The sequence below is a fragment of the Eschscholzia californica genome, unplaced genomic scaffold (assembly GCF_041429995.1).
Source record: "Eschscholzia californica isolate CP2 unplaced genomic scaffold, dmEscCali1.0.p SCAF_3, whole genome shotgun sequence".
Classification (NCBI taxonomy): domain Eukaryota; kingdom Viridiplantae; phylum Streptophyta; class Magnoliopsida; order Ranunculales; family Papaveraceae; genus Eschscholzia; species Eschscholzia californica.
This window is the reverse complement of record NW_028238420.1, coordinates 39,326,112-39,351,616: the sequence shown is the minus strand read 5'-3', so window position 1 is coordinate 39,351,616 and position 25,505 is coordinate 39,326,112. Positions and strand designations below refer to the sequence as shown.

At 35.5% G+C, this 25,505-nt stretch overlaps 2 protein-coding genes across 3 annotated transcripts; both read left to right on the top strand.

Moving 5' to 3' along the window:
* The first annotated feature begins 1,000 nt into the window (after positions 1–1,000).
* On the top strand, positions 1,001–4,676 carry LOC147550172 (S-adenosyl-L-methionine-dependent methyltransferases superfamily protein). Of its 2 annotated transcripts, XM_086669594.1 has the most exons (10): positions 1,076–1,338; positions 1,624–1,690; positions 1,962–2,027; positions 2,318–2,411; positions 2,873–2,989; positions 3,110–3,210; positions 3,432–3,506; positions 3,638–3,730; positions 3,818–4,220; positions 4,307–4,676. In XM_086669594.1, exons 1-9 carry the CDS (start codon positions 1,325–1,327, stop codon positions 4,205–4,207), a joined length of 1,017 nt encoding a protein of 338 aa, XP_086525720.1. In that variant the 5' UTR covers positions 1,076–1,324; the 3' UTR covers positions 4,208–4,220; positions 4,307–4,676. The 2 variants fall into 2 exon arrangements, with proteins under 2 accessions (XP_086525719.1, XP_086525720.1); XM_086669593.1 differs by having other exon boundaries at positions 1,001–1,338; positions 3,818–4,676.
* A 6,454-nt stretch (positions 4,677–11,130) lies between these two features.
* On the top strand, positions 11,131–12,905 carry LOC147550171 (transcription factor MYB14-like). The gene is made up of 3 exons (XM_086669778.1): positions 11,131–11,414; positions 11,582–11,711; positions 11,975–12,905. Exons 1-3 carry the CDS (start codon positions 11,279–11,281, stop codon positions 12,651–12,653), a joined length of 945 nt encoding a protein of 314 aa, XP_086525904.1. The 5' UTR covers positions 11,131–11,278; the 3' UTR covers positions 12,654–12,905.
* Positions 12,906–25,505: the final 12,600 nt, after the last annotated feature.

The window sequence follows — 25,505 nt, the reverse complement described above, 5'->3', positions numbered from 1 at the left end:
CCCACTCAGAACAGAAAATTGCATCACCACTAAGAGTAAGGAAAAAACGGATATACAAACATGGAAACTTCCTACGGCACCTTATATTAAAATCAATGTAGATGCCTCTTTTATGAACCTTACAGAACAAGCAGGGATTGGTTACATTATGCGTGATGCAGATGCCAAAATTTTAATGGCAGCAGCAGATACTGTACGAGGACAGAATGCGGAAGAATGTGAAAGCTTAGCAATATTATATGGGCTTCTAGGAGCGAGGCAACTACAAATTGCTTATGTGCATCTAGAAAGTGATAACAAGTCAATAATCCAAGCTATCAACGGTGATGAAGGAAGAACTCAATGACAATCTCAAGATATCATCCAACAGATCAAGAACATCAAAGATAAATTTTCGGGAATTATTTTCACTTATGTGTCTAGAAATGGTAATGGCTATGCTGATGCTTTAGCTAAATGGGGACGTACTCATGGGTATAAGAAAATATGGAATGATGTAGCATCTTTCTTTTCTGAATTTTAAGTTGGCTTGTAATAGACGCTTTATTTTAATGGTATTTCCCTTCATCAAAAAAAAAAAAATAGCAACCTCCCCTGAATTTTGTGTACAGAGGAAGCAACCCATCTCCAGCAAATTGTGATATTGTGAAACATTTTTTTGTACGGTAATATTCCAACCCTAGTTTCAAAACCTGCAAGTAGCTAGTGAATATGTATAAAAGAGTCACTTTCCATGTATAGTATCAAGGTTTTTTGACGTAAAATTTTCGGTCAAAAACAAACTCATCTACTCTTCCATAGTTCGCAAAAGGGAGATAATGTGAATAATTGCTTAGACTTGACAGCAGACGCCGCCATACATACTAGTAAGGAGATTTGCTGTTTGGACCCCTTTTCGTATGATTGAATTGCTGTTTAGACTTTTTTTTTTAGTGTTAAACTTTTGAAAAATAGTATTTACCTCTTTTAAACACTTATATGTAACTTATTTTTTGAAAAAGAGAGTGCAAAGTGCAACACTGGAAAATCTTCCCGTACTACTACTATGCTACTACATAAGGTTGTCTCCCAAACTGGATTTAAGATATTCCCATCCCCACCACCCTAATACCAAACTAAATCCCGGGTCTGCCCATCCCACGGCTCAGTGGTGCGGTAGGAAGAAGTAAATTTACGGTCCAGATCACTAGTAGCATTGCTTGATGTGATTTTAACTCTCCGAGTCCAATCTAACACAGGGTTGAGCAAGTTTACTCTCTGAATGTAAATATTGAACACTTCAGATCCTCTCTCTCTCTCTCTCTCTCTCTAAACGTCTTCAGCAATGGAGGATGACAGGTAATATTATTTTCGACTTTCTATCCTAAGTATCCTTCTACTAAAACTAGGGTTTTTCTTTTCCTTATCTTTTGCTTTACAAAAGATCAAACTAAACTTCCCCTTCTAGTTTCTGACATAAAAACTTTTGCTTATATTAAGAAAACTAAAACAATATACAACTTCCAGTTTCAGCAAAATTTTATAAACTAAATCCTCTTGTTATTGTAGTTCTGATTTATAGTGGAGTTTACCCTACTCTGAGTTAGTATCCCAAAAACATAACAAAATTGATGCCCTTTTCAGGTTAAATTCTCCAAATACATCAGCAATAACACTTGAGGTTTTAGGCCATCAACTTCAGTTTTCTCAGGTATATTATTAACATTGCTCTTTTTATTTCACATTTTGGCATTTTGCTCAGCTAATTTTGAGGACTATTTAATGTTTATATATCTAATAACATTCTCAAGTGGGGGGAATTTAAAAGGTTTATACTTGTGGTTTCTCAAATGAATAGGATACTCTTTTTTGGATTTTTAAATACTTGACTTACCAATCTTAACAAATTTTTTTTTTAATTCACTCCGATAAATAGATGATCGAATGTGTGTCTCATAAAATGTTTAATTTGGTTGTCGTAGGACCCGAACTCGAAGCATCTTGGAACTACAGTTTGGGATGCATCCATGGTGTTTGTTAAATTTCTGGTAAGAATTAGAATTCTACTACTGTCTTCATTAGCAAGTTCAGCTGATTTTTACTGAAAGCAGTCCATCTCTTTGATTTTTAATCTTGCTTTGGGCAAAAAATCATGTTATCAACTTATGGTATTAAGTTAATATGATTCTCTTGTGGGTCACATCATCTATCGCAATCTCGTGAGATATATCATTGCAAAACTATGTGTTGAAATGAGGTTTTGAGTTTTGATGGAAATGTCAAACTTCTATAAGATGTTTGTGTTGCTCATAAATATGTTCTTGTATGAATTACTCAGGAAAGGAATTGTAGAAAGGGTAGGTTTTGCCCTTCAAAATTGAAAGGAAAGCGTGTGATTGAACTTGGAGCTGGTTGTGGAGTAGCTGGATTTGGTTAGTTTCTTGCATAGTGTATATAGACAGGAATTCTAAAATGTGTAGGAACACGTTGTACTGGATTTTATCGAGCATGGATTTGCTTAGGTTTGATCTGAAATGTATCAAGTATGTCACTATCCACTCAAAGCCAATTGGCAATAATTTGACAAGTCCTTGACATTATGTTCTCGGCCATGATATTTCCTTTTGTCATTGTGGGACTATTCTACACGCCAATTACACTTGGCATTCTTTGAGTCTAAAACATGCCTTTTGGTTGGATTACTTATTACGTGGAGCATGTTCGAGCATAGGGCCTATCACATGTGGACCTATCTCCAGATACCATATTAAGTTTGTGGGCATCCTACTATAAACCAATTGGCAATGAGTGGAGAAGTCTTCGATACTGTTTAGTTTGTAATGATGTCATCTTTTGTCTATGTTGGACTATTCTCACGAAATGCTTTTCTCAGGCATGGCATTACTAGGATGTGACGTCATTACAACAGACCAGATTGAGGTTTTGCCATTGTTAATGAGGAACGTTGAAAGGAATACTTCAAGAATCATGCAAGCGAATCCTGATCTAGGTACACATCTTTTTTCATACGGGTTTTTGTCTTGGATTTGTTTAATCTTTTTCTCCAATTTTAAAGGAACTTTCACCTTTTCTCTAACTTCACCACTATGTTGTTTTTGGGCTTTCGTAGCATCATTTGGTTCGATCCAGGCTGCAGAGCTGGACTGGGGAAACAAGAATCATATAAAGGCCGTTGAACCTCCATTTGATTACATCATTGGGACTGATGTTGTAAGTATACACCCATCATAAAGAAGAAAAAGGAATAAACCATTTCCTACATTTTCACCCAATTTTCCTCAAACTAAAAAACGACTTGTTTATTTTACTCTTTATTGGTGCTGTTCAAGAGGCTTTTTGTTAGTATATGTTTCGCTTATATCTAGTTTCTTCTAAAAACGTGTTGTATATAATTCCTCTATATAATTTGATTTATTCCTTGTTGGTTTTAGGTTTATGCCGAGCACCTCTTAGAACCACTCTTGCAGACAATATTCGCCCTATCAGGACCTAAAACTACAATCTTGGTAATATGTTCGTAAGATTCTTATTTTCGTGTTTAACTACTATGTCCAGATAACAAATTTCTGATAACCCTTTCTCCATAGTCCATATTTTTACCTTATTCTAACTTATCCCTCGTGAACTTTTCACTCAGTTGGGTTATGAGATCCGATCAACATCTGTCCATGAACAAATGCTTCAGATGTGGAAGAGCAACTTTGAAGTGAAAACTGTCCCAAGAACTAAGGTGTTTCAACATAACAACTGATAGCTAATATTTATTTCTCAAAACTTGATCTCTAAACTAAAAAAGATAATGTTTTCCACTATCTAGATGGATAGTAAATTTCAACATGCCAGTATCCAACTCTACATAATGGGCCAGAAGACTCGATCATTACTTGCAGAGAATGAAGCCCAAGATGTGGAATCAGCAAAGAAGCATGAAATCAGTGAAGAAGATGGTAGTTCCAACAGAGTTGATGAATTAGAACATGCAAGTAAAATCAAACAAGTTACAGAACTAGAGTCGGCAAAGAAGCATGAAAATGATGAAGATTCTGAGAGTGGCAATGGAGTTGATGAATTAGAAATTAGTACAATTTGTGAAGGACATGAAAGCGACCCAGTTACAGAACTCAAAGATGGGAAGCTTGATGAATGGGAAGCAAGAAGATATGGTGCTATGGCTGCACGACTTTTACGCGATATCCAGATAAATTGAAGTCTCCAACATTGTACGTTAAGGTTCTCCTAACGTTCATATGATGCAAATATTTGGTAATCAATTTTTATCGGTTTAAAGTCTATCTTTGGTTTCCAGTGATAAATTGCAGAACAGAGTTAGTAGGATGGTCCGGAACACAGACGTTTCCAAGCTCCTGGCAGCTCTCCTCAGTTATGACTAGGAAAATGCTTGCAGGAGATGGTTTCCTTGTTCACTAGGGTTTAGGCGGCAATCACCAGAGCTTGTTATTTGGTGAATTGAACTGGGCTCTGGTAAGTTTAAGGATTATGGTAGGTATGTTTCAGATGTAATTTATGAAAGTTGCTTGTTAACCAACAATATTTTATACCAGGGAGCTGAAGTAGAACTCTACACACACCCTTTTGATTGGTGGGTAGTTGCTTATTCCCATTCTTGATCTTGTTAAAGAAGGAATGTTTTTGAAGATGATATACCATAAAAACTTCTTCTACATGTTGCACAATATAACAAAAAGACACGTCTTAAACCTAAAACAACCGGGTGTGAGTCAGTATTTGAAGAATATTTTAGTTCCAAGCCAAAGTATGGGACTCAAGACATGTCTCGACGTGGTTGTGGCAGGCATGGGTTGTGCTAATATCAGTCGTGTACCGTGTCACTACCTGTGGTAGTACGTTTTGGTTACATGGGATTGGCCCCCCGAGATGTATGTTTAAGGTCCTAGTGCACGGTGTTAACATTCACAGTACGAAAAAAGTATACATACAAACTAACTTTAAACTCTTCAGACATGAAAAAAGTTCAAACTCAATCATGTAGGATTGCCAGAAACTTTTTTTTTTTTTTGAGTAAAACCACATGTTACATTCATTAGTGAAATCGGTCACAATATTACACGGTAAGATAATTCTTATTCCTCTGAGAACTACATGAGAGTTACATAAGTAAAGTTCTACACAGAACTTTCGAACATAAAGTGCCTCGTGAAGGGAAATGAATTGACAAGACAGACTAAAGAAAAGACCTTAAAGGTCGAAAAATGAAAAGATCCTTAAGATCGAGAATGAAAATACCCTAAAAGTCGACAAAATTATTGAACTAAGACTAAAAGTGACCAAGCTGAGAGAACCACCGCCGCCATTACTGGGAAGTCGCCACGTCGTGAATCTTATTATACATATTATATTTAACAGGAGAGATGAATAGCGGTATCATCAAGAACATCAAAACCATCATTGTCGTCTTTCCTGATCAAGGATCACCGTAGTCCGCCACACTGAGATATCGGTTGCTCTTGTCAAGTTGTCATGGATAAAGAGAAGATCAATCGTCGTCGAAAATCCATCACCCTAACCACCGTCTTCATCTCTTCTCGTACTACATAATATCAATCCGCCGCAGTAGACAACCTAGACGGGTGAGCTAGGAAACCAAATTTCAATGATTTTCCGCCCAACTTCTCTCTACAGATGGACGTTTGATAATTAAAAAAAAACTTTAGCCCAGGCTACGTCTAAAATTATTGTTTTTTTTTACCGGCTAAAGGCACCTGACAAATTGTTATTGGCGCCGAGAAATCACCATGATCTGAAACAAAAAGTCTCAAAACAAGTAATTTCAATTCATCAAACCTTAAAACGCAAATTATATTTTGATCTAACATTGAGCAATCAAATTAAATCTAATATTGAACAATCAGATTAGATTAGAATTTGTCTTGAAGAAAAGTTATGGTTGAACTCGAAGTAACCCCTTGAAAAGCCCTCAGACTAGCCAGTCTGAGCTATTTCTTTGGGTCTCAGACTGATCTGGGTCCGAGCCTTTGCTTTGGTATTCAGATGGGTACCGATCTGTGTCGGGTGCGACTAGAAGTTTGGAGTCAAAGGAGATTGACGTTACTCAATCTACTTCCCCGGATGCCAACAACAATTTTTTCAGGTGCTCTTAGACGCTCCTTTTTTTGTGTAGATGTATTTTGTTAATTCTATTTTGGCCCTAATTCGTAATCAATTAGTCTTTTTTGACTACATAAATGTCTGACAGTTCGTTTTGATTTCAAATGTCAAAATTTATTTTGAAATTATTTATGTCATTTTTGTAAATATTTTTTTTTATCATTACCATCTCTCTCATACACTTCACTCTACTACTTCATCTCTCCACTTCGCGTTTTGTCCTTCACTAAGGTTGCCAACGTAAGGTTGGCGGTCAACAACTTTGTTCGTGAATTCACACAAAGAAAATCAATTATATAAAACAGATGGGAAAATGCTGACTGGGACAAACATCATTTTTTAACTATGGATATTATCTAACAGCCATTTCCTAAATTTATAATACATTCATTCTTAGAAATAAAAGAACTTATAAAAAATAACCCATAAGAGGTGTGTATTAAGCCGTAAGCACCGAAATATACCATGTTTAAAAATAACTCATAAGAGGTGTGTATTAAGCAGTAAGCACCGAAATATACATGTTTAAAAATAACTCATAAGAGGTGTGTATTAAGCATCGAAATTTTATCAACCATATTTGTATTTGTTTATTAGGTTTACATGGTTGATGGTTGCAGGATACAATCATACAACTGGGGAAGCCTGTCACTGTTAAAGTTGCGGCTAACCTGATCAGGTTGTTGTCCTACGATAACAAAGGAAGTCTCAGTAATCCTTCTAATATGTACTCCGAACTCTCTGGGTAGATGGTTGATGTAACAATCTCGAAACTCGTTGTAAAAATTCGCTAATATGTATAGTAAGGTACATATATGTATTTGTGTTTTAGGCAAAAGATCTAGCTATTAAAAAATCTATTACATAAAATAGAAGGAAAAATACTGACTGAGACAAACATCATTTTTGAATTATAGATATTGTCTAGCAACCCTTTCCTAAATTTATAATGCGGTCCTTCTTAGAAATGAAATAACTTATAAAAAATAACCTATAAGCGGTGTGTATTAAGCAGTAAGCACTGAAATATATCATGTTTAAAAATAACTCATAAGAGGTGTGTATTAAGCAGTAAGCACCGAAATATACGATATTTAAAAATAACTCATAAGAGGTGTGTATTTATATTTGTTTATTAGGTTTACATGGTTGATGGTTGGAGTATACAATCATACAACTGGGGCAGCCTGCCACTGTTAAAGTTGCGGCTAACCTGATCAGGTTGTTGTCCTACGATAACAAAGTAAATCTCAGTAATCCTTCTAATATGTACTCTGAACTCTTTCGGTAGATGGTTGATGTAACAATCTCGAAACTGGTTATAAAAGTTCGCTAATATGTATAGTAAGGTACATATATGTATTTGTGTTTTAGGCAAAAGATCTAGCTATTAAAAAATTAGCTCATCTTTTTGTATTCAAAAATTAGCTCATCTCGGTGTATCTAGTTATTCAAATATTTAGTTAAATCTTCAAGTACTTTTTCGAATGTTATCTACTTACAGTAGTTGAGATATTGTTTGTTATTTAAGAGCCCATAATTCATTAGTAAATATCATTGATAAGAAGTGCAAAGATTCATCTAGAGAAGTCTATAAATTTTTCACAGGTGATGAGAATGAGGAGAAGAAAAGGTGTGAACATTGTTAAATTCTGTTTACCCCATTTTGTAGGTATGACCGAACCTCAGTTTAATTCCATAAACAATTGTCAATTTCTCCATTAGCAGTGAACCTTCCATTTAGTGAGTCAATATAATCTGAACTTCGTGGAAGCCAGCTCTAGGCGAGGGTTACGTGATTATTTGTACGGAATAACTGAAAACTAAAACATATCAAAATAAAGGGTTATTTCCCTAATGGCCCCCAACTTTGTGACCAGCTTCCCGCCCGGCCCCTACTTTACGAGAAATACCCATATGACCCCCTTCTGTTATAACACCGTTACTCTCTCTCTCTTCCATTTCTTTTCTCTCTCCTCCATCTCTTTTTCTCTCTCTGCCCTGTCACGCCACATCATCTGTTACGCCACCTCATCACCTTCTACGGCAGAGGTCGCCGACCGGCCAAATTTCCGGTCGGCGACCTTCAAACTAAATTTTTTTTCTCTTCTTCTTCCTCTCTCTCTCTCTCTCCTGTTTTCTCTCTCCTATTCTCTCTATCTTCTTCTTCCTCTCTCTCTCTCTCTCTCATCTTCTTCCTCTCTTTTCTCTCTCTTTCCCTTTCTTCTCTCTCTCTCTAAAATGGTCGGCGAAGGGGGGAACCCTTCGCCGGTCGTCGGTCTGGGAGACCGACCGACGAGGTCTGGTTATCCCAGACCTTCGTCGGTCTGGTTTCTCCCAGATCTGAAGGTCTGGGGAAACCAGACCGACGGCCGGCGAAGGGTTCCCCCCTTCGCCGACCATTTTAGAGAGAGAGAGAGTGAGAAGAAAGGGGAAGAGAGAGAGAGAGAGGAAGAAGATGAGAGAGAGAGGAAGAAGAAGAAGAGAGAGAAAACAGGAGACAGAGGAAGAAGAAGAAGAAAAAAAATTTTATTTTTATTTTTAGTTTGAAGGTCGCCGGTCGGAAATTTGGCCGGCCGGCGACATCTGCCGGAGAAGGTGATGAGGTGGCGTAACAGATGATGTGGCGTGACATGGCAGAGAGAGAAAAAGAGATGGAGGAGAGAGAAAAGAAATGGAAGAGAGAGAGTAACGGTGTTATAACGGAAGGGGGCCATATGGGTATTTCTCGTAAAGTAGGGGGTCAGGCGGGAAGCTGGTCACAAAGTTGGGGGCCATTAGGGAAATAACCCCAAAATAAATTTGTTAAGTGTGTAAAAGCATTTACTTCGAATAGTGAGTAAAATGCTCAATGAAATTTTTCGTGCCAGAGGCACGGGCTATACCCTAGTATACATAATATCTTCTTCTTCTTCTACTACCTACACCACCATGGGACACACACACACGAACACTATTCTCTCTCTCTCTTTCTTTCTCCCTTCCTCACCATGTCTCTCTTTCATCTCACCAAATTCAAGTCAAGAATAGGGTATGCTGCTTTACGGAGGAATCAAACCTTGTACATTTATTACATATACCAAGTTCTTAATCACTAAGTCGTATCTTGAATCTTGTCAATATTTTAGTTTTAGTTATGTGTATTGAAATCGCACCAACGTATAGAATTTTAAAGAAAAGGCCTATAAGTAAGTTGGGGCCCAAAGTAGCCGCTTTGGGCCTAGCCAACTCTGCCCATCTTTTTTTTCTCCCTCCTATTTCCCATCTCTTCTGCTGTCCTCACCACTCTTATTTTTCTCTCGATCCAGAGAAGGGGAGGAGAATCCCTTCGCCGGTCATAGAGAAAAGGGGATATGAGAAAAGTGAGAGAGATGAGGGAAAGATAAAAGAGATGGATAGAGATGAGGAAATCTCGCATTTTTCATTATGATATTTGAACTGTCATACCACCTAAATGTTTGTTTATAATACGTTATTCTCTCTCAAGTTATTTTTTTCGTGTGTCATGTAGAAAAAGTAGAGGGACAAACGTCAATTTTGCCATTTGGACCTCCAGTCTATCAGGATCTCCCGCCTATTTCTTGGTCAAGGGATGGATTTGTAGCCCAAACCTTGTAAGTTAAGACATAAACAATTACAAATAAAAAGATTTAGGAGGAGTGGCCGTGTTTGTGCCCTAGATTTATCTTCATGGTCACGAAACGACACAACATGTTGGCCCCCAGTACCTACTTGCACATATAACTCATGCTTCGAATGGTTTGTCAAGATTAATTTGTTTTGGCCAGCGCGCTAAGTTGTCTGCTTTAGATTTTGGGCATGTAGACGTGGTCCATCAGAGTTTGACCAAAATTGACTTAGGGAACAACTTAATTTTCACCCACAAAATTAACATGTTTACATTTTACTACTAATTTTCATCTTTACCACCACCATTTTTCTCTCTTTTTGTTCAGGCAAAGGGCACATTTCTCTTCGCCATAACCCCCTTCTCAAACGAAAGGGATAAGGTTTCAGGCGTCTGAAACCCTAACCCTTTGATCGTGGCATGTCGCCGGAGGGCTCCTATCCCCTTCGTCCGAGAAGATAGGCCGGTCCCCCTTCTTAAACAAAGAGGGTTTCAGTGATTTCGTTCGAGGGAAAAGTGTGAGGAAGGAAAGGGATTGGGTTTTCTTTTAAAAGAAAGAGAAAAAAAATCGAAGAAGGACATTGATCAAGAGAAATGAGGAGAGATGGTCGGAGATAGTGGTGTTCGTGAAGATGAAGTTGAAAATGGGGTCGTATATGTAAACATGTTAACTTTTTGGGTGAAAATTAAATTGTGCCCTTAGTTCGTTAGGCTTAATTCTAATTGGCCTAAGTCCACATGCTGGGAACCAAAGGTGAGACCCTAAGTACTGGCTTTTCTTTTCCGAGAGGATTAATTCTGTTTGATTCCTCATTTGTGATCAACTGGCTGATTTGGCCCCCAATTGTGTCTAGAAATTCGATTTAGCTCCCAATTGTTTCTGAGAGTTCGATTTGGCTCCCAAAAGTTGTCAAGTCTCTTGTTTCTACCTCATAGAAATCTTCGTTTTATCCTATTCGCCTCCAATTCAACTTTCTATTTCTTCCATCCCGCTTATTTTAACCTAAGAAACGGTCAGCTACCTTCTTAGGTTGAAGAAGGGGAAGGGGAAGTGGAAGAAAGCAGAAGTGGAGGAAAGTTGGACAAATAGAAAATATAATTACAAAAATATCATGAGGTAGAAATGGAAGGCTTGACAAAATTTTGGAACCAAATTAAATTCTCAGACATAATTGGGCACCAAATTGAACTATCCAACACAATTGGGAACAACAGTTGGTCACAACTCGGGGGGTCGAAACAGAATTAAATGCTGACATGATCGAACGGACTCAGATTCACCACATTAGTGTGTAAGTCAGACAAGTTACCTTTGACTTTTATAGTAAGAATAAAGGATTCTATTTATTATCACTGTGGAAAACACAGGTCTCCTATATAGAAAGAAAATGAACATCACTACCCACATTATAATATACTTGAACTTTTAGGTATATCATCATCAATTTCTTCTCCTCACAAACAAGAACCAACAGACCCCCAAAAAGTTCTAAAGAGAGAGAAATGGGGAGAGCTCCATGCTGTGACAAGGCTAATGTGAAGAGAGGACCATGGTCACCTGATGAAGATTCAAAACTCAAGAATTTCATTGAGAAACATGGAACTGGTGGGAATTGGATTGCTTTACCACCAAAAGCTGGTAAGCTAGACTCCTAGAGAGAGAGAGAGAAAATTTGAAACTACCCTTACATTCATTTGATTAACAAAAGGTTCAAGTTGTTGTTGTTAATTTGTATTCTTTTCTAGGTTTTTATTCCTTTGTGGTAACATTCTTGACTTGGGTATACAATATACTATATTTTTCAGGTCTAAAAAGATGTGGTAAGAGTTGTAGATTGAGATGGCTAAACTATCTCAGACCCAATATTAAACATGGAGATTTCTCTGATGATGAAGATAGAATCATCTTCAACCTCTTTGCCACAATTGGGAGCAGGTGATCACCTCCAAATTCTCTTTTATTTCCCATTTTGTTTGGGTTTAAATTTGGTGTTTCTGTTTCATATTTTCTCTTAAAATCAGAACAAAAAAAAAACATCTTGTTTCCTTCACTTTCCTTCTTTAGTAAAGATCATGAATTCACAAAAAAAAAAAAGAACTTGATAAAAATTCAGTTTTTGAAGAAAGTTTTCATTTTTAAATGTCAAATAAGATGTACTAGAATTAGTTGATTTTAATAGTCATTTCAAATATTTATAGGTGGTCAATTATAGCAGCACAATTACCGGGAAGAACAGATAACGATGTTAAGAACTACTGGAACACCAAACTGAAGAAGAAAATCATGGGATCAATTGTCATTCCTTCATCATCTCATCAAAGAAAACCAGCTTATGATTCAAATAACTTTCCATTACTTAATCATCATCTTCAAACTCCATTGCCAATGCCAGTAATGTTCAATGAAAATTATGATTATACCACAACTAGGTCATCCTTTATGAGCCTACTTGATGAACCCATTACTCCAAAATCATTATCTTTCAAGAATATTAACTCCATGATGACTGAAACCCATTTTGAAGATTTTCAAGAAAATGGTTTAATGGGTTCCAATATGCACCTTTGTGAAGTTACTAATTATAAGAATCCTCTCATATTTGGATCTAGTGGTATAGATCAACTAAGTTCAAGTTCTTCTAATGAAAGTTGTAATAATCAGATCCATGGTGATAGTATAAGTACTACTATTTCTGATATGATCATGGAAAATAATTACTTGTATGAAATTGAAGATAATCATGAGAATCCATCAAGTGAGTTATTTTGGGAAGATCATAAGCAATTATTAGGGTTTGGTGTTGAAGAAGATAAACAATTTGTTAGCAGTAGTAGTAATAGTGATGAAAACAAGACACAAGGGAGAGTCATCATGTAGTAGTACTAATGAATCTGATATTGACTGACAGTAACCAAAATCAAGAGATTTGAAAGGTAAGGAAGGGGAAGTCAGAATTTCAGATTTTGAAGATTTCTTGGTCATAAGTTTTTGGGGTTGTCTTTTCATTGTATGGTTTCAGTGAAAATACTTTTTTGACAGTGCAATACCAAAAGTTCTTTTGGTGTCTTTAATTTTTGTGTTAATTCCAAGTTGGACCCAAATTTGTGATCAATTAAAAAATTTGACACATATGTTTGTCTAGCATTCTTTTTGGCCCTTAAGATTTGTTAATCAAAGGGTTCGTTACACAATGTCCGTAAGACATTTTATTTATAGACTCAACATCTTTATATATTTACAAGACATTTTGTCTATTGATTCAATATCTTAAAATATATCAAAATGTCTTAAAACATATTTACAAATGTCTACGTATAATAGAAAAAAATATTTTAAAATTCCTCTGCTTAGACAACTCTCTCATATAGTCTAGTAGGTTATCCGCATCTTGAATTCTTAACAACTCGCTTTTGACTCTCACGTGTGAGAGGATTGTACGTATAGACTGATTCATACAATACCCCCTTAAGAATTAGACATACATCTTTATCATTAATTATTTTCACTATGGATTTCTTTTAGACTTAATATTATTGAAAATTAATTTTTAATTATTTTTATTTTGAAGACAGAGGATTTTTTTGATAATAAATTTGCAAAACAGTTTGGCAGCATCATCATGTGATGGTAATTTCCATTCTTCAACCAAACAATTAAAATTTAAATTTTCTAAATTTCGAATTTTCTACTAATCATGGTCATTTTTATATAATTATTTAAGTTAAAAGACAAAAGTATATCCGAAACGTCTATGTCATTTGGTTGATAGACGGTATCTATCAATGTTTAGGTAAACATTAGATGGCGGCCAAATAATGGGAACAATATATCGCATGTTTTTATAGGCTGCCAAAAAGAACCTTACTACCAAAGGAGTGCTACCTCATGAAATTGACATCTTCAATTTAATAGACTGATAGATAACTTCGTATTTAATGATATAAAATTCCCAACGTTTTTCGACGTGTACCCCTATGTATTGTTAAGTTAGACTAGATGGATACTTGATAAACCCAACCAACTAAGGAAACCCTTGATCGGGTTTGTTTGTTTGTGTTTGGAATGTGATAAAGAAGATTGATCATTATTGTGTTACAAACTCAAGTACCACAACAAATTCAGTACAAAATAGCTGTATTTTCGAAAACCCTTGAAGATGAGAGTTATATATGTATTTACCTAGTAAGTTTATCCAATATTACATAGTCATAAATGTATAAATGATAGAGGATCCTTGTTGGAATGTAGTTCCTATGTCCAAAGGCCCTAAAATGTATGACTTGGTGGGATTGGATGCCTTTGCTCTTTGGGAAATCATTGGTTGATGGATTTTGATGTATAATTGGCTAACTCATTTTTGTCTTTGTTAGGGTGTAAATATAAACAAACAATATCCAAATTGAATCCATTGACTCTTGATAGTTTTTGTATGCATCTAAGATAAGTTAGATTAATTAGGTTCTGCCAGCTAACCATTTAATAATTTCAATTAAGTGAAACTAAACATTTATTCTTATTGGTAGGGGTGTGCAAAAACAGACCGAACCAATCAAACCATGTAAGTGAGTTACTTATATAGTGTTGTTTCAACATCTCCAAACATGAAACTACACAATTTTCAGCAATGAATAGAAGTCAATCATGTGTAAAGTAGAGAAATTTGGAAGTTTGTATTTAGAAGACAGAAGGGCATGTTTGGTTGTATGCTCATTGCACAGATATATCCAGCATAAGAATAAATATTTGCAATTAAAGAAAACCTTGAAATTCCTTGAATCCAAGAGGGGAAGAGCGTCACATATACGAGGATTATATGGGCTCTCCTTTGATTAACCGTCTTAAATGTTTGGTTTGACAGTTCCACAAGGGAAAGTTTAAATGCACTCACCATTTTTGTTATATACAGTCATATCTTAGGTATTTTTTTGTCGAAGTCAAAGAAGATATGTGGTAGGTTGAAACGGCAAGTCCATATAACATTTCGCATTCCACAATATTGCTCAGAGCCATCCAGGCCCAGCTCACTCACTTGTATCTCTCAGCCACAGCCAGAGACCAGAGTAAGTGGCAGGCCCATGTAATGGCCTTGTAGCTGGACATTAGTGGACCAAGAGAAACCCCATCGAAATTCACACACCGTGGTGTGGCTAAAATTTCCATTATATAAGTATTATCCGTGTGTGTGTATAGCAATAATCCGCACTGTTGCTAAAACTTTCAAAGTGGAGAAACAAGATATGAACTAGAAACTCAGGGCAAAAAACCCAAAAACTAGTTATCTTGCAAGGAATTGGGCGATTTTTTTTTTTTTCTGAAAAAGAATTGGGCGATTGGTAATAGTAAAACAATCTCCATCTTTAATGACAGGTGTATTTCAGAATTTAACTCATTTCTTTTGCAAAAAGCGACATATTGACCACTACATTTACTCAAGGTAGCAGATTTATTTGTTATCGACAAAACACAAAACAATAGAATTTCTTACTGTTACATTCTTTCTTCTCAACTGAAGTGGTGGACAATCTCTTAACAAAAAAAAAAAAACTGAAGTGGTGGACAAAATAGAAGCTATACAAATTCCCCTAGAAGATTCTTGTGATAAACTCATATAGACAAGGTGATGTAGAACGCAGCGGAATTTAAGAATAAAATAAACTAATACGAAGAACGATTAAATAACGATTAAATAACTCTAAATAACTGTAAACTCGATTAAACTTGATTGGGTTTTCTCTTCAACATATCAATAATGGACAAACTAGATATCCTTTTATAGGATTCTGGACTTTCCTAGATAGACTTGAATTAGGCTTTCCTAAATAAATAAAATACTGCAACTTCCTAAATAACTAGACTCAAATCTGGACCTTTTCAATTATTGGAAATACTAAAATAACATAATTTCCTAAACCTAAATTCTCTAATAATCATACTAAAATTGGGACTTCCTAAAGCTAATCTCCATGGCCGGATGGCTCATGGCCCGGTTTAGTCATGGAAAAAGCCTCCACGTCGGGTGCCCCTGCATCAGCATCCCCTTCTCCCAAGAGGTTCGTCCCGAACCGTTTGATGAAGAAAATAACGTAATGCACCAGCAAACGGTGAACTCTGTTATGGCGATCCGTAATTCCCACTTTGTTCGACATTTGCCGGAATTTCGAAGAAGAATAAGGACCAAAACACCAACTTCATACCGAATCCAACGTTGCCGGAATTCCTTCTTTTGGTGATTTTGTTCTTTAAGTGTCTTTTCTATATTCTTCTCTAATTCCTGAATTTTTTGCTTCAAGATAGTTTCATCTTTCTTCTTCAATTCAAGATCTTTTTGAACACCATTCTTTTCAAGAGTAACCCTTTCGAGATTATCCTTCATTTTCTCAAATTCGGATTGAAGTTTGCTAGTTTTTCCCACTTGGGTTTTGTAAGATTCTTCATGTTTTGATGAAACAACTCTAAGATTGCTCAATTCTTTTTGAAGTTCTTCAATTTTAGTCTCTCTCTTAACCTTTTCCTTCTCAAGATTAGTTTTCTCTTCGTCTATTTTCTTAAACTTTCTTGCTACTTCATCCAAAGTGTTCGAAACTTTCAACTGTAATTCTACTTCACTTTTTTCCATTACAGATATGGTGGTTTTAAGCTTTTCAACTTCCTTTTGTAAGTCATCCATCTTCATCTTCAGATTAGTTCCCTGTTCATTAATCTCTTCCTTCTCTCTAACAAGTTCATCTTTCTCTCTCTTCAAATTCTCAATTGATTTCAAGGAATCAATCAACTTTCCATCAACTAAATCTTTCTCCTTAATCAAAGATTGAATATTTATTTCCCTAACTTTTCCTTCCTTAATAAGTATTTCTTTCTCTTTCTCTAATTGATTCAGTTTCTCCTGAACTTCTAATCTAATTTTATCAAGTTCAATGAAATTTGATTTCAAAGTTTTAGATTCAATTACCTGAATATCGAGATTCTTCTGGATCAAATTCATCTCACGAATAACAACTTCAGAAGAACTTCGTTCACGACCTAACTCTCCATTGACGATATCAAGCTGCTTCTGCAATTTCTTGATCTCAACATCTCGATCAATCTTTTCTTTCTCTAGATTACAAAACTTCATCTCCATGTCTGATTTCTGTTCGAGAATTCGATTATTAATCTTCCAGATCCGCTTGATTTCATTCTGAGATTCTTCATTACTCTTCTCCAAATCATTCACTAAATTTCTCAATCTATCTTCTTCTTTTTGCCTCTTCTCACGATCATTATTCACTTCAATTCTGTAATCATTGAACTCCTTATTCACCTCAATAACCTCTTTGATTTTCTCATTTAATTGATCGTTCAGTTCTTTAGCTTCTTCATTCATTTGTTCCTCTAACGCAGCTTCATTCACTAGGGTTAAGTTATGTTTAATCTCAGCTTCCATAGCTTTATCTTGAAGAATCTTCTTCTCTTCCTCTAATTTTTTATTCTCAGCTATAAATCGTTTGATTTCAATTTCAAGATCACTTTTAGATTTCATAAGAGTACTAACCTGATCACGTCGCTCCTTTGTTTCTTTCAAAAGGATATTATTAGGAGTTTTCAAGCTCGTAATCTTCTCCAATGTATTATTATTCTCCATTGTTATTTTAGGTTTTCCTTCGTTCGCAGTTTGTGATGAAGTAATTGCGTAAATACCTATAGCTTCAACTTCTTCGTACGCTACTTTTTCTTCTTCTTCGTCGACTTGAACATCGTTGTGAGCGTCTTCTTCAACTTCTTTGTGTTCTTCTCTTTCTTCTTCCTTATTGAAAGTTAAAATAGACGATGAATATGGTTGACGTATTATTGTTTTGATGTCGTTCACCACATGTTGAACCTTAACTAAATCGGGTATTAGCGATGGAACTGTTTCGAAAAAAGACGGTTGTGGTTGTTGTGGTGGTGAATAGGAAAGAGAAGATGATTGTGTTGGTGGTGGAGGTGAATACGGTTGTATAAGAGGTGGTGAATACGGTGCCGGTGTAAAATAAGAGTACGAAGGTTGCGGTGGTGGTGGTGATTGTGGTGAATGATAAGCGTATGAAGGTAGAGGTGGTGAAAACGGTTGTGAATAATAAGAGTACGGAGGTGGTGTAGAAGAAGAATATGGATGTGAAGCTGTATAAGACAATGGTGGGGGTGGTGACGGTGATGATGAATACGGTTGTGGAGGGGTTTCTCGTTCGATTTCTCCCGGATTCCAATGATAATTGTACGAGTCGTTATTCGCATATAAACATGAAGAACATGAGCATTGATTCGTTATCTCTTGATGAGTATAATTTGATTGAATATAATCATCTTGACGAATATAATACGATTGATACTGATGTAACTGCTCTGGAAAAAAATTTCCAGAATCATTAGCCAAAAACTTTGGTGGCTCTGAATACCACATGATGTAGAACGCAGCGGAATTTAAGAATAAAATAAACTAATACGAAGAACGATAAAATAACGATTAAATAACTGTAAACTCGATTAAACTTGATTGGGTTTTCTCTTGAACATATCAATAATGGACAAACTAGATATCCTTTTATAGGATTCTGGACTTTCCTAGATAGACTTGAATTAGACTTTCCTAAATAAATAAAATACTGCAACTTCCTAAATAACTAGACTCAAATCTGGATCTTTCAATTATTGGAAATACTAAAATAACATAATTTCCTAAACCTAAATTCTCCAATAATCATACTAAAATTGGGACTTCCTAAAGCTAATCTCCATGGCCGGATGGCTCATGGCCCGGTTTAGTCATGGAAAAAGCCTCCACGCGGGGTGCCCCTGCATCACAAGGAATAAATAAATCCCCATGACTGAATCCCTCCACCATTGCATCAATTTAAAATAAATGTGGATGGTACTTTCATCGATCAAGGTGTGTAAGGTGCAACAATCGTGAAGGCAATATTATCAATGGAGCTTCAAAAATCCTCAAGTAAACTCAGCGTTGGCAGCCGAAGTTGAAGCCATTTTCTTAGGAGTCAAGATCGCTGAACACTTTCAATTATCCAACATCATACTCGAAGGCCATTGTAAGGAATTGATTGATATGCTTGCTACGTAAAATACATCTACATCTTGGGAACGTAGGACCTTAATTTCAAACATAAGATGTGTAACAAGGTGACTAGAATCTGTTAGATTTTCTTGGTGTTATAGAGAGTGTAACGTACTGGCGCACAATTGTGTTACTTGGGCTGTCAGTGACAACTGTTCTAGAGTTTGAGACTCAAACTATATTCTCAAAAATATCTTGTACTCTTGATCGTTTTTTTTATTATACTAGGTTTCCTCCCCGTCCTGCGGACGGGGAAGATCCCTCTTGGCTAACGCCTTTGAGGAAGAGAAAAATAAATTTAAATTACAACATAAATTACATTAACTTCTCTTAATTTGTAAATCATATTCCAAATCAATAGAGGAGAGATAACCGTGTGTTTAAAGAGCAGAGAGGAAAACTGTATTTATGGAAGAAATATCAGTAACATAAAAAAATTGATAAAAGAAATTGGGAGATTTAATTTCAATTTTAAGTGAAATAGTTAGGAGAGAAAAATTAGGAAGATATGGGAGAGTGGGTTAGTTATTTAGATCTCTCCCATAATTCTCTACTGTAAAGTTGGTAGTTTCTAAGATGTAATCCGTGGAGAAAAAATAATGAGAGAAATATGTGGGTAGTTATTCTAACCAATTTTGACTGATTTACATAGATACCCTTCTTTTTTTAGTGTATTTACATAAAAAGATTTTATATTATCTGTCGTCAGATGTGTTCCCAACTAAATCTCTAAAATAAATTGGACGGCCAGACTTATCCCCTGGATAACCGACTGATCTGTTTTAATATAATAGATTGAAGCATACCTTCTTTGTCAAAAAAAATTTCTCTTTATTATTACTATTTATGTGAGCATATTTGGGGTGCTATATTAAAAATTTAAGACATGTTATGGACCTTTCAAATATTTTTTAAAATGCTTGAGAAACACTTAACTAAAACTTATTGAAATAATTATTTACTACATATTTATCCAACCATATTATACCTTACATTAAATATTGTTTCAACATTAATAGATCTCAACCATTTCGAACTATTATGATAGTACAAATAATCTCGTACGGGCAACAAAAAGGAAGAAAAAGATAAACAGAGTTTTGTATAAATATAGATATATTTTGTACGGAGGTAGCAGAATGAAAATTGATAAAAATATCTTCTGCATCAACTTAATAATATTAGTTAAGATCTAGTTGAAGTTTAGTCTCACAAGATGCTTTAAGCACGACGTTTCAAGGCATTTGAAATGGTATAGGAATCTTGTTAACATGTGAAATGAGATTATGGAACCTTACAAGTGGATATTTTGTAACCCAATACAAAACAAATAGTATATTATTTTAGGTGTAGTTAATAATTAATTAATTTGCTTCCCTAAAGGATACCAAGAGATTGGGATTGTAATATTACCACCCCCACCAACTAAACATTTCTTAGTTTATAAAGAGATTCGTTAACCTCTTAAGTGTTCTTCCGCCCCTCTCCCTGACCTCCATAGCTAGTTTAAGTGAGGATTTTCCCTCCCAATTATAAACTGCTTATAAGCACCTTTCACACCTAATTGGAATTATCCTAGGTCCTAAAAAAACTTATATATTTGGGTTGGTTTAACTTAATAGTCTTTTAATTAGTAGCTTTCCATTAACCGACGTAGCTATTTGAAGGTAAGGGTTTTGGGACATCCTAAAATGTCTCGGTAGCATTCAGGATTTTGGATGGAAAAATCTTGAGTGTCTCCCAACCCCCACTATCTCTTCTAGCCAACAAATGTCGCTAGCAGACTTTTGTTGCTGACAACCTATTCGGGCGAATGGTCGTCCCAGAGACCCAAACAAATGGGAAGGGTTCATGGCCGAGGGTTTCAGACCCACAATCGAGCATTCTATAACCCTCGATTGAGGGTTTTAAGATTCCACATGAAATCCTTCTCCATCGTCTGAGACAAAGGGGGTTCTAGCGAAAGGAATCTTTTCGCTTCCCCATAACATTGAGAAGAAATAAAGAGTTTGAGAAGACAAAGAGAGTTTGAACGGAAAAAGAGAGACAAAACGGTGGTGTTGTGTTGTGTTGTCGAAGGCGGTAGTGGCCGGTTGGACTTTGAAGGAGAAGAGGAAGAAGAACATTCTTTTTTAAGGATCGTCGACAATGACAGTCTTTTAGCGGCCCTTACTGGCGGGAAGAAAAGAAGAGGTGGAAGGAGCCTCCCCTACCCAAAATTATAGATGCCCCAAAGACTTTTTAGGGTCCCCAAAACTCCCGCCTTTGCATATTCCACAATAGAACTGTGACAGGACTAATTATACTAGATGCATCACAACCACAGGCTTCTATAGCTAATGCACAACATGCCTTATCTAGAATATGATAATTGCCACACACCAAACATTGGTGTGATGGAGTAGACATTTCAAGCTCAAAGGAACCAACTTCTTTATGATGATGGTGTTTGTGTGGGATCGTCCATTTGCATGTAATGGATACTTCACAGTCTTGACCTTTTCTTCTTCTTCCCCACTTGGTCTTCTTCCCTCAATAATTGCTTTTCTTTTCTTTTGGGCAAGAAAAAGTACCATCATTCCTTGTCCTATTTTACCAAATATATCTATATGTTTTCAACATGGACTCAATTTCTTTTTTACCTAGTTAGGAATAAGGATTTCAAATGAGGGGCTCCTATGTCCTATCTCATTTTGGGAGCCTCTAATTTCTAGAGTCTTTCAAGTTTTCAAATTCCAAAAGAAAATTCCAAGTGAAGAGTTCCTTAGCGAAATTTCGTTTGTTTTGTGAGCGTGTGATGTAAGTGTGTGGAATTTTAGTTGTAAATTTCAACTATGAATTAGTGACTCCACATTTAAAATAGGAATTTTGGTATAAGATTGGCTTAGAGAACCTATTAAGATAACAAAAAATAATTTGAAGGAGAACTAAAAAAAAGTTAGAAAAAAAGAATTAAAAGAAAAAGAGTGGGGTGGATCCACCCCAAACTAACCGTTAGGAAAACCCAACTATTAATTTGAGGGGTTCACAACGGAGAGGTTGGGGAGCTTAACTGGGGTTAGGCTCCCAATAATCGAATTTGGGAGGGTAATCCTCCTTTGTTGGATTTGCCCTCACCCAAATTTCCACATTTCTTTTAATCAACTATAATCTCTATTAAAGATTTTGTGCCAAAAGTTAGGAGTAGTGGATAGAGACGTTCGTGGACATTAATGAACAAAATGTTATGTAAACATTTAAGGGGGTGTAGTTAATCAAGACTTCGCTTGACATTCATAGACTTCACGTCCATGTACATTTTCATTTACAATGAAGAGTCGACGGATTTTCATGGATTCTCATTATGATTTTTTATGACATCTCTATTGACATTGTATAATCCTGCATGGATTCTCATTGACAATTTTCATTGACATTATATGGACTTTCATGGATTTCATGTCTATGAAAGTATAATATACTGTGATAAATAGATTGATAACTAATATGATATTATTTTATATATATATATATATATGTAATATCATATAAAATATATTACTATAATATCATTTTTTATTTTTTGAAATGGATTCTAAGAGTCATTACATCAATATAGTGTGGAAACATCATGAAAAAAATACATTAGCTATCTACAATCACTAAATACATCTTGGACTTTAAAGGTCATACAAAGACTTTTAAGATCATCATAGGAGCATGAAAACTCATTCCTACCATTCAATGTTCACTAAATCATCGACTGGAGCCGAGTCGATCAAATCGTCAACTGACTTCGTTCGGTCCGGTTCGGTTTGACTCGGTTGAGTTTGATTGGTCGGTCCGGCCGAATTCAATTAAACAAATCAAGCATAAGAAAAAAAACTTAAAGAAGAATGGATATAAAAGTTTAAGATTTTGGAAAATATCAAAATACTTTGAAATATGAGTAAAAATATGTCATTTTAAGTGATAATATACTAATAATTATTATTATTTTTAACTACCATAATTTGTATAAAATGTATGTAATTGAATGCCACTGACAATCGCAGACTTTGAGATGTCTGTTATTGAATGTCGCAGACATTTGAAGATTTTGGAATGTCATGCAAAGTCATTATTGACTACCCCATCCTAAGTGTATAGACACAATGTCTTGTGGGCAATGTTTAAGACATTGATATCTCATCGAAATAATGTGTAATGAACATTTTTCAAGACATTTATTATTATTACTATCTTATCATATTAAATAACAAGTTTTTATTGACATTTGAAAAACAATTTTTCGGACTATTGTGCATATTTGTGGATATTGGTGGACGATTGGTGGAGATTAACTATTATAATATTAGGTTAATTATGTTTTAGCCCCCAATATGTGACTAATTAGTCGTTTTGACTCACATAAATGTCCAACAGTTTGATTTGCCCCCAAAACTTCTTTTTTTTTCAAAAATACCCTTGTGGTATTTTATTGTTGATAATGTTGAGAAGTCATTCTCAGTTATCTTCTTTATGATGAAGAATCGACGATCATATGATGAACTTTTCTTATGTGATTTAATGAAACAGAGGTTGCAAAAATCTAAGAAACCACTTTGACGCTCAAGTCAGTAGGGTGTTTTTGCAGTTTTAGGAAAATGAGTTGAAAGTCTTGATTAGAAATCAGACTTCTGATCCCGGTTTACGGAAAACCTGATATGTTTACATAAGCTATGTTAATCTGTTGTGATGCGATGGTAAAACACCAACTTATATGAGAGTCAAGTGTCGATGACCATTAGGAGAATAATATTCCATGAGTGTACATGTATCTTCCAACGCTGACAGATCCTCTAACAGTTAATTGTGCATGTAGAAAGTGGGTTGGTTGCATATTTTAGCAATCTACATCATATGGCTTTGTTCTGGTTAATATAGAGCTCGGGACGATCTAGTTCTTTCTGTTGAAGTCTATGCCTGGGACCTCAGATCAGGTCAAGGTTCAGATTAGGTAAATCTTGGTGTATATCCAACTTACCTTCACATCCCTCGAGGCAAGACAAGGCTTCAGGGGTCGTGTTGATTTCCACAGACCTCTTTTGCTGCTCTAAGGCCCAGAGTAGAGCGCTAATCAGTGCTGACATGGTTTCTCTTTTTAGCTTATCCCTGTGCCACAGGGCTCAAGGCATCTAGAAAACTTGTACCGACCTCCCATGTCAGGGCTTTGTCGGGTCTGCCTCTCTGATGCCTGTAGCGATGGTTGTCACTTGTATATTTCAGTCGATTCGTTGACTTCTTAACTAGCGTTTGGATCAACAATTGTAATTTATAAATTTTATAATATGTGGCCACCTCATCTATTTTTGTCTAATCTACATCATCATACCTTCCACCCCATCTATTCTTCTTCGTAGTCGTCGCCAAGAGGTTGCCGGTCGACGACTTTCAATTTCTTTTTATTCTTCTTCTTCTCCATCACTAACCCTAAATTTTTCTTTTACTTCTTTTCTTATCCTATCGATGTCCACATCCACGATCTGAGTAGAGTTTTTTTTTATGTTACAAAGACTTTACCAAATTAATTCCCTCCATTAGGATATAAATTACGCATAGTTTGTATTACTAACAATTCTTTGCCAAAACCACCTATTCCATTGGTCATTGGTTCTCGACTGATTCTCGATTTGATTATTGTATAAGAACTTATCACCTTCAAATGGAGTGATGCCAACTCATTAGGTTTTATTTGATACATCATGGGACTAGTCTGAGATAATATAACCATTGGTGTTCTATAGATAATCTTTGAAATTTTGAAGTTAGAGGGCACGATCCTTCCATAATTTAAGCTTCCATTTCAAACTTTCTATGAAAAGAAAGGAACTAGTGAGTTTTGTTAGACATAATAAGGAGCTAGAATAAGGTTAACTACGTTAATAATCTACAATAAAATATTGATATGAGAGAAAAGAGAGACAAAAATTTGAATGGCACAAACAAATGGATCACATGCATCACTTTTGAGAAGTATTAGAGTGGAATTGAGTGTTTATTACGTGTTATTTTTTCACATTAAAACAAAGAAAATAACAAAAAGGTAAGATGAGTATGTACTTCCATGAAAGTAATGAGAGCCAAAGTCTTGATGGAGATTGTTGTGATTGACCCGCTTTAGGCACTTAGGTTTCGAACACTTCCACCAGCGATGTTGGAGTTTCACAATAAGAACAAAAATTTGTACTTGTTGGCTTTTTTTTTTTTGTTGTTGAAGGGTACTTGTTGGCTTGAACCTAAGTTTTAAAGTGGAAACAATATCGATAACTCGTCACTCATTTAGTAAATATTCGTTATTTCCCTAAAAAATCCTAAACTCTAAAAATCATAAGAAAGAATGTCTAAGACGTGCTTTGTTAGATAATTTAATTTTTGCCCTAAAAACCATAAATCGAAAACTCTACCAATAATTCTCAAAAAAAAAAACTCTACCAATACAATAAGATCATACAATAGTTTAGGCTAGAATAAAGACCCATTTTATTTTGGTATCCAAATCTGAAGCTTACAAGTTACAAGAACCTCAAGCTCTCATAAAGACTAGAGTGACAAAAATAACCTAAGAGTATGACATTGCATGTGATGCTTATTATAAAAAAGTCAATATTATATTAATCGTT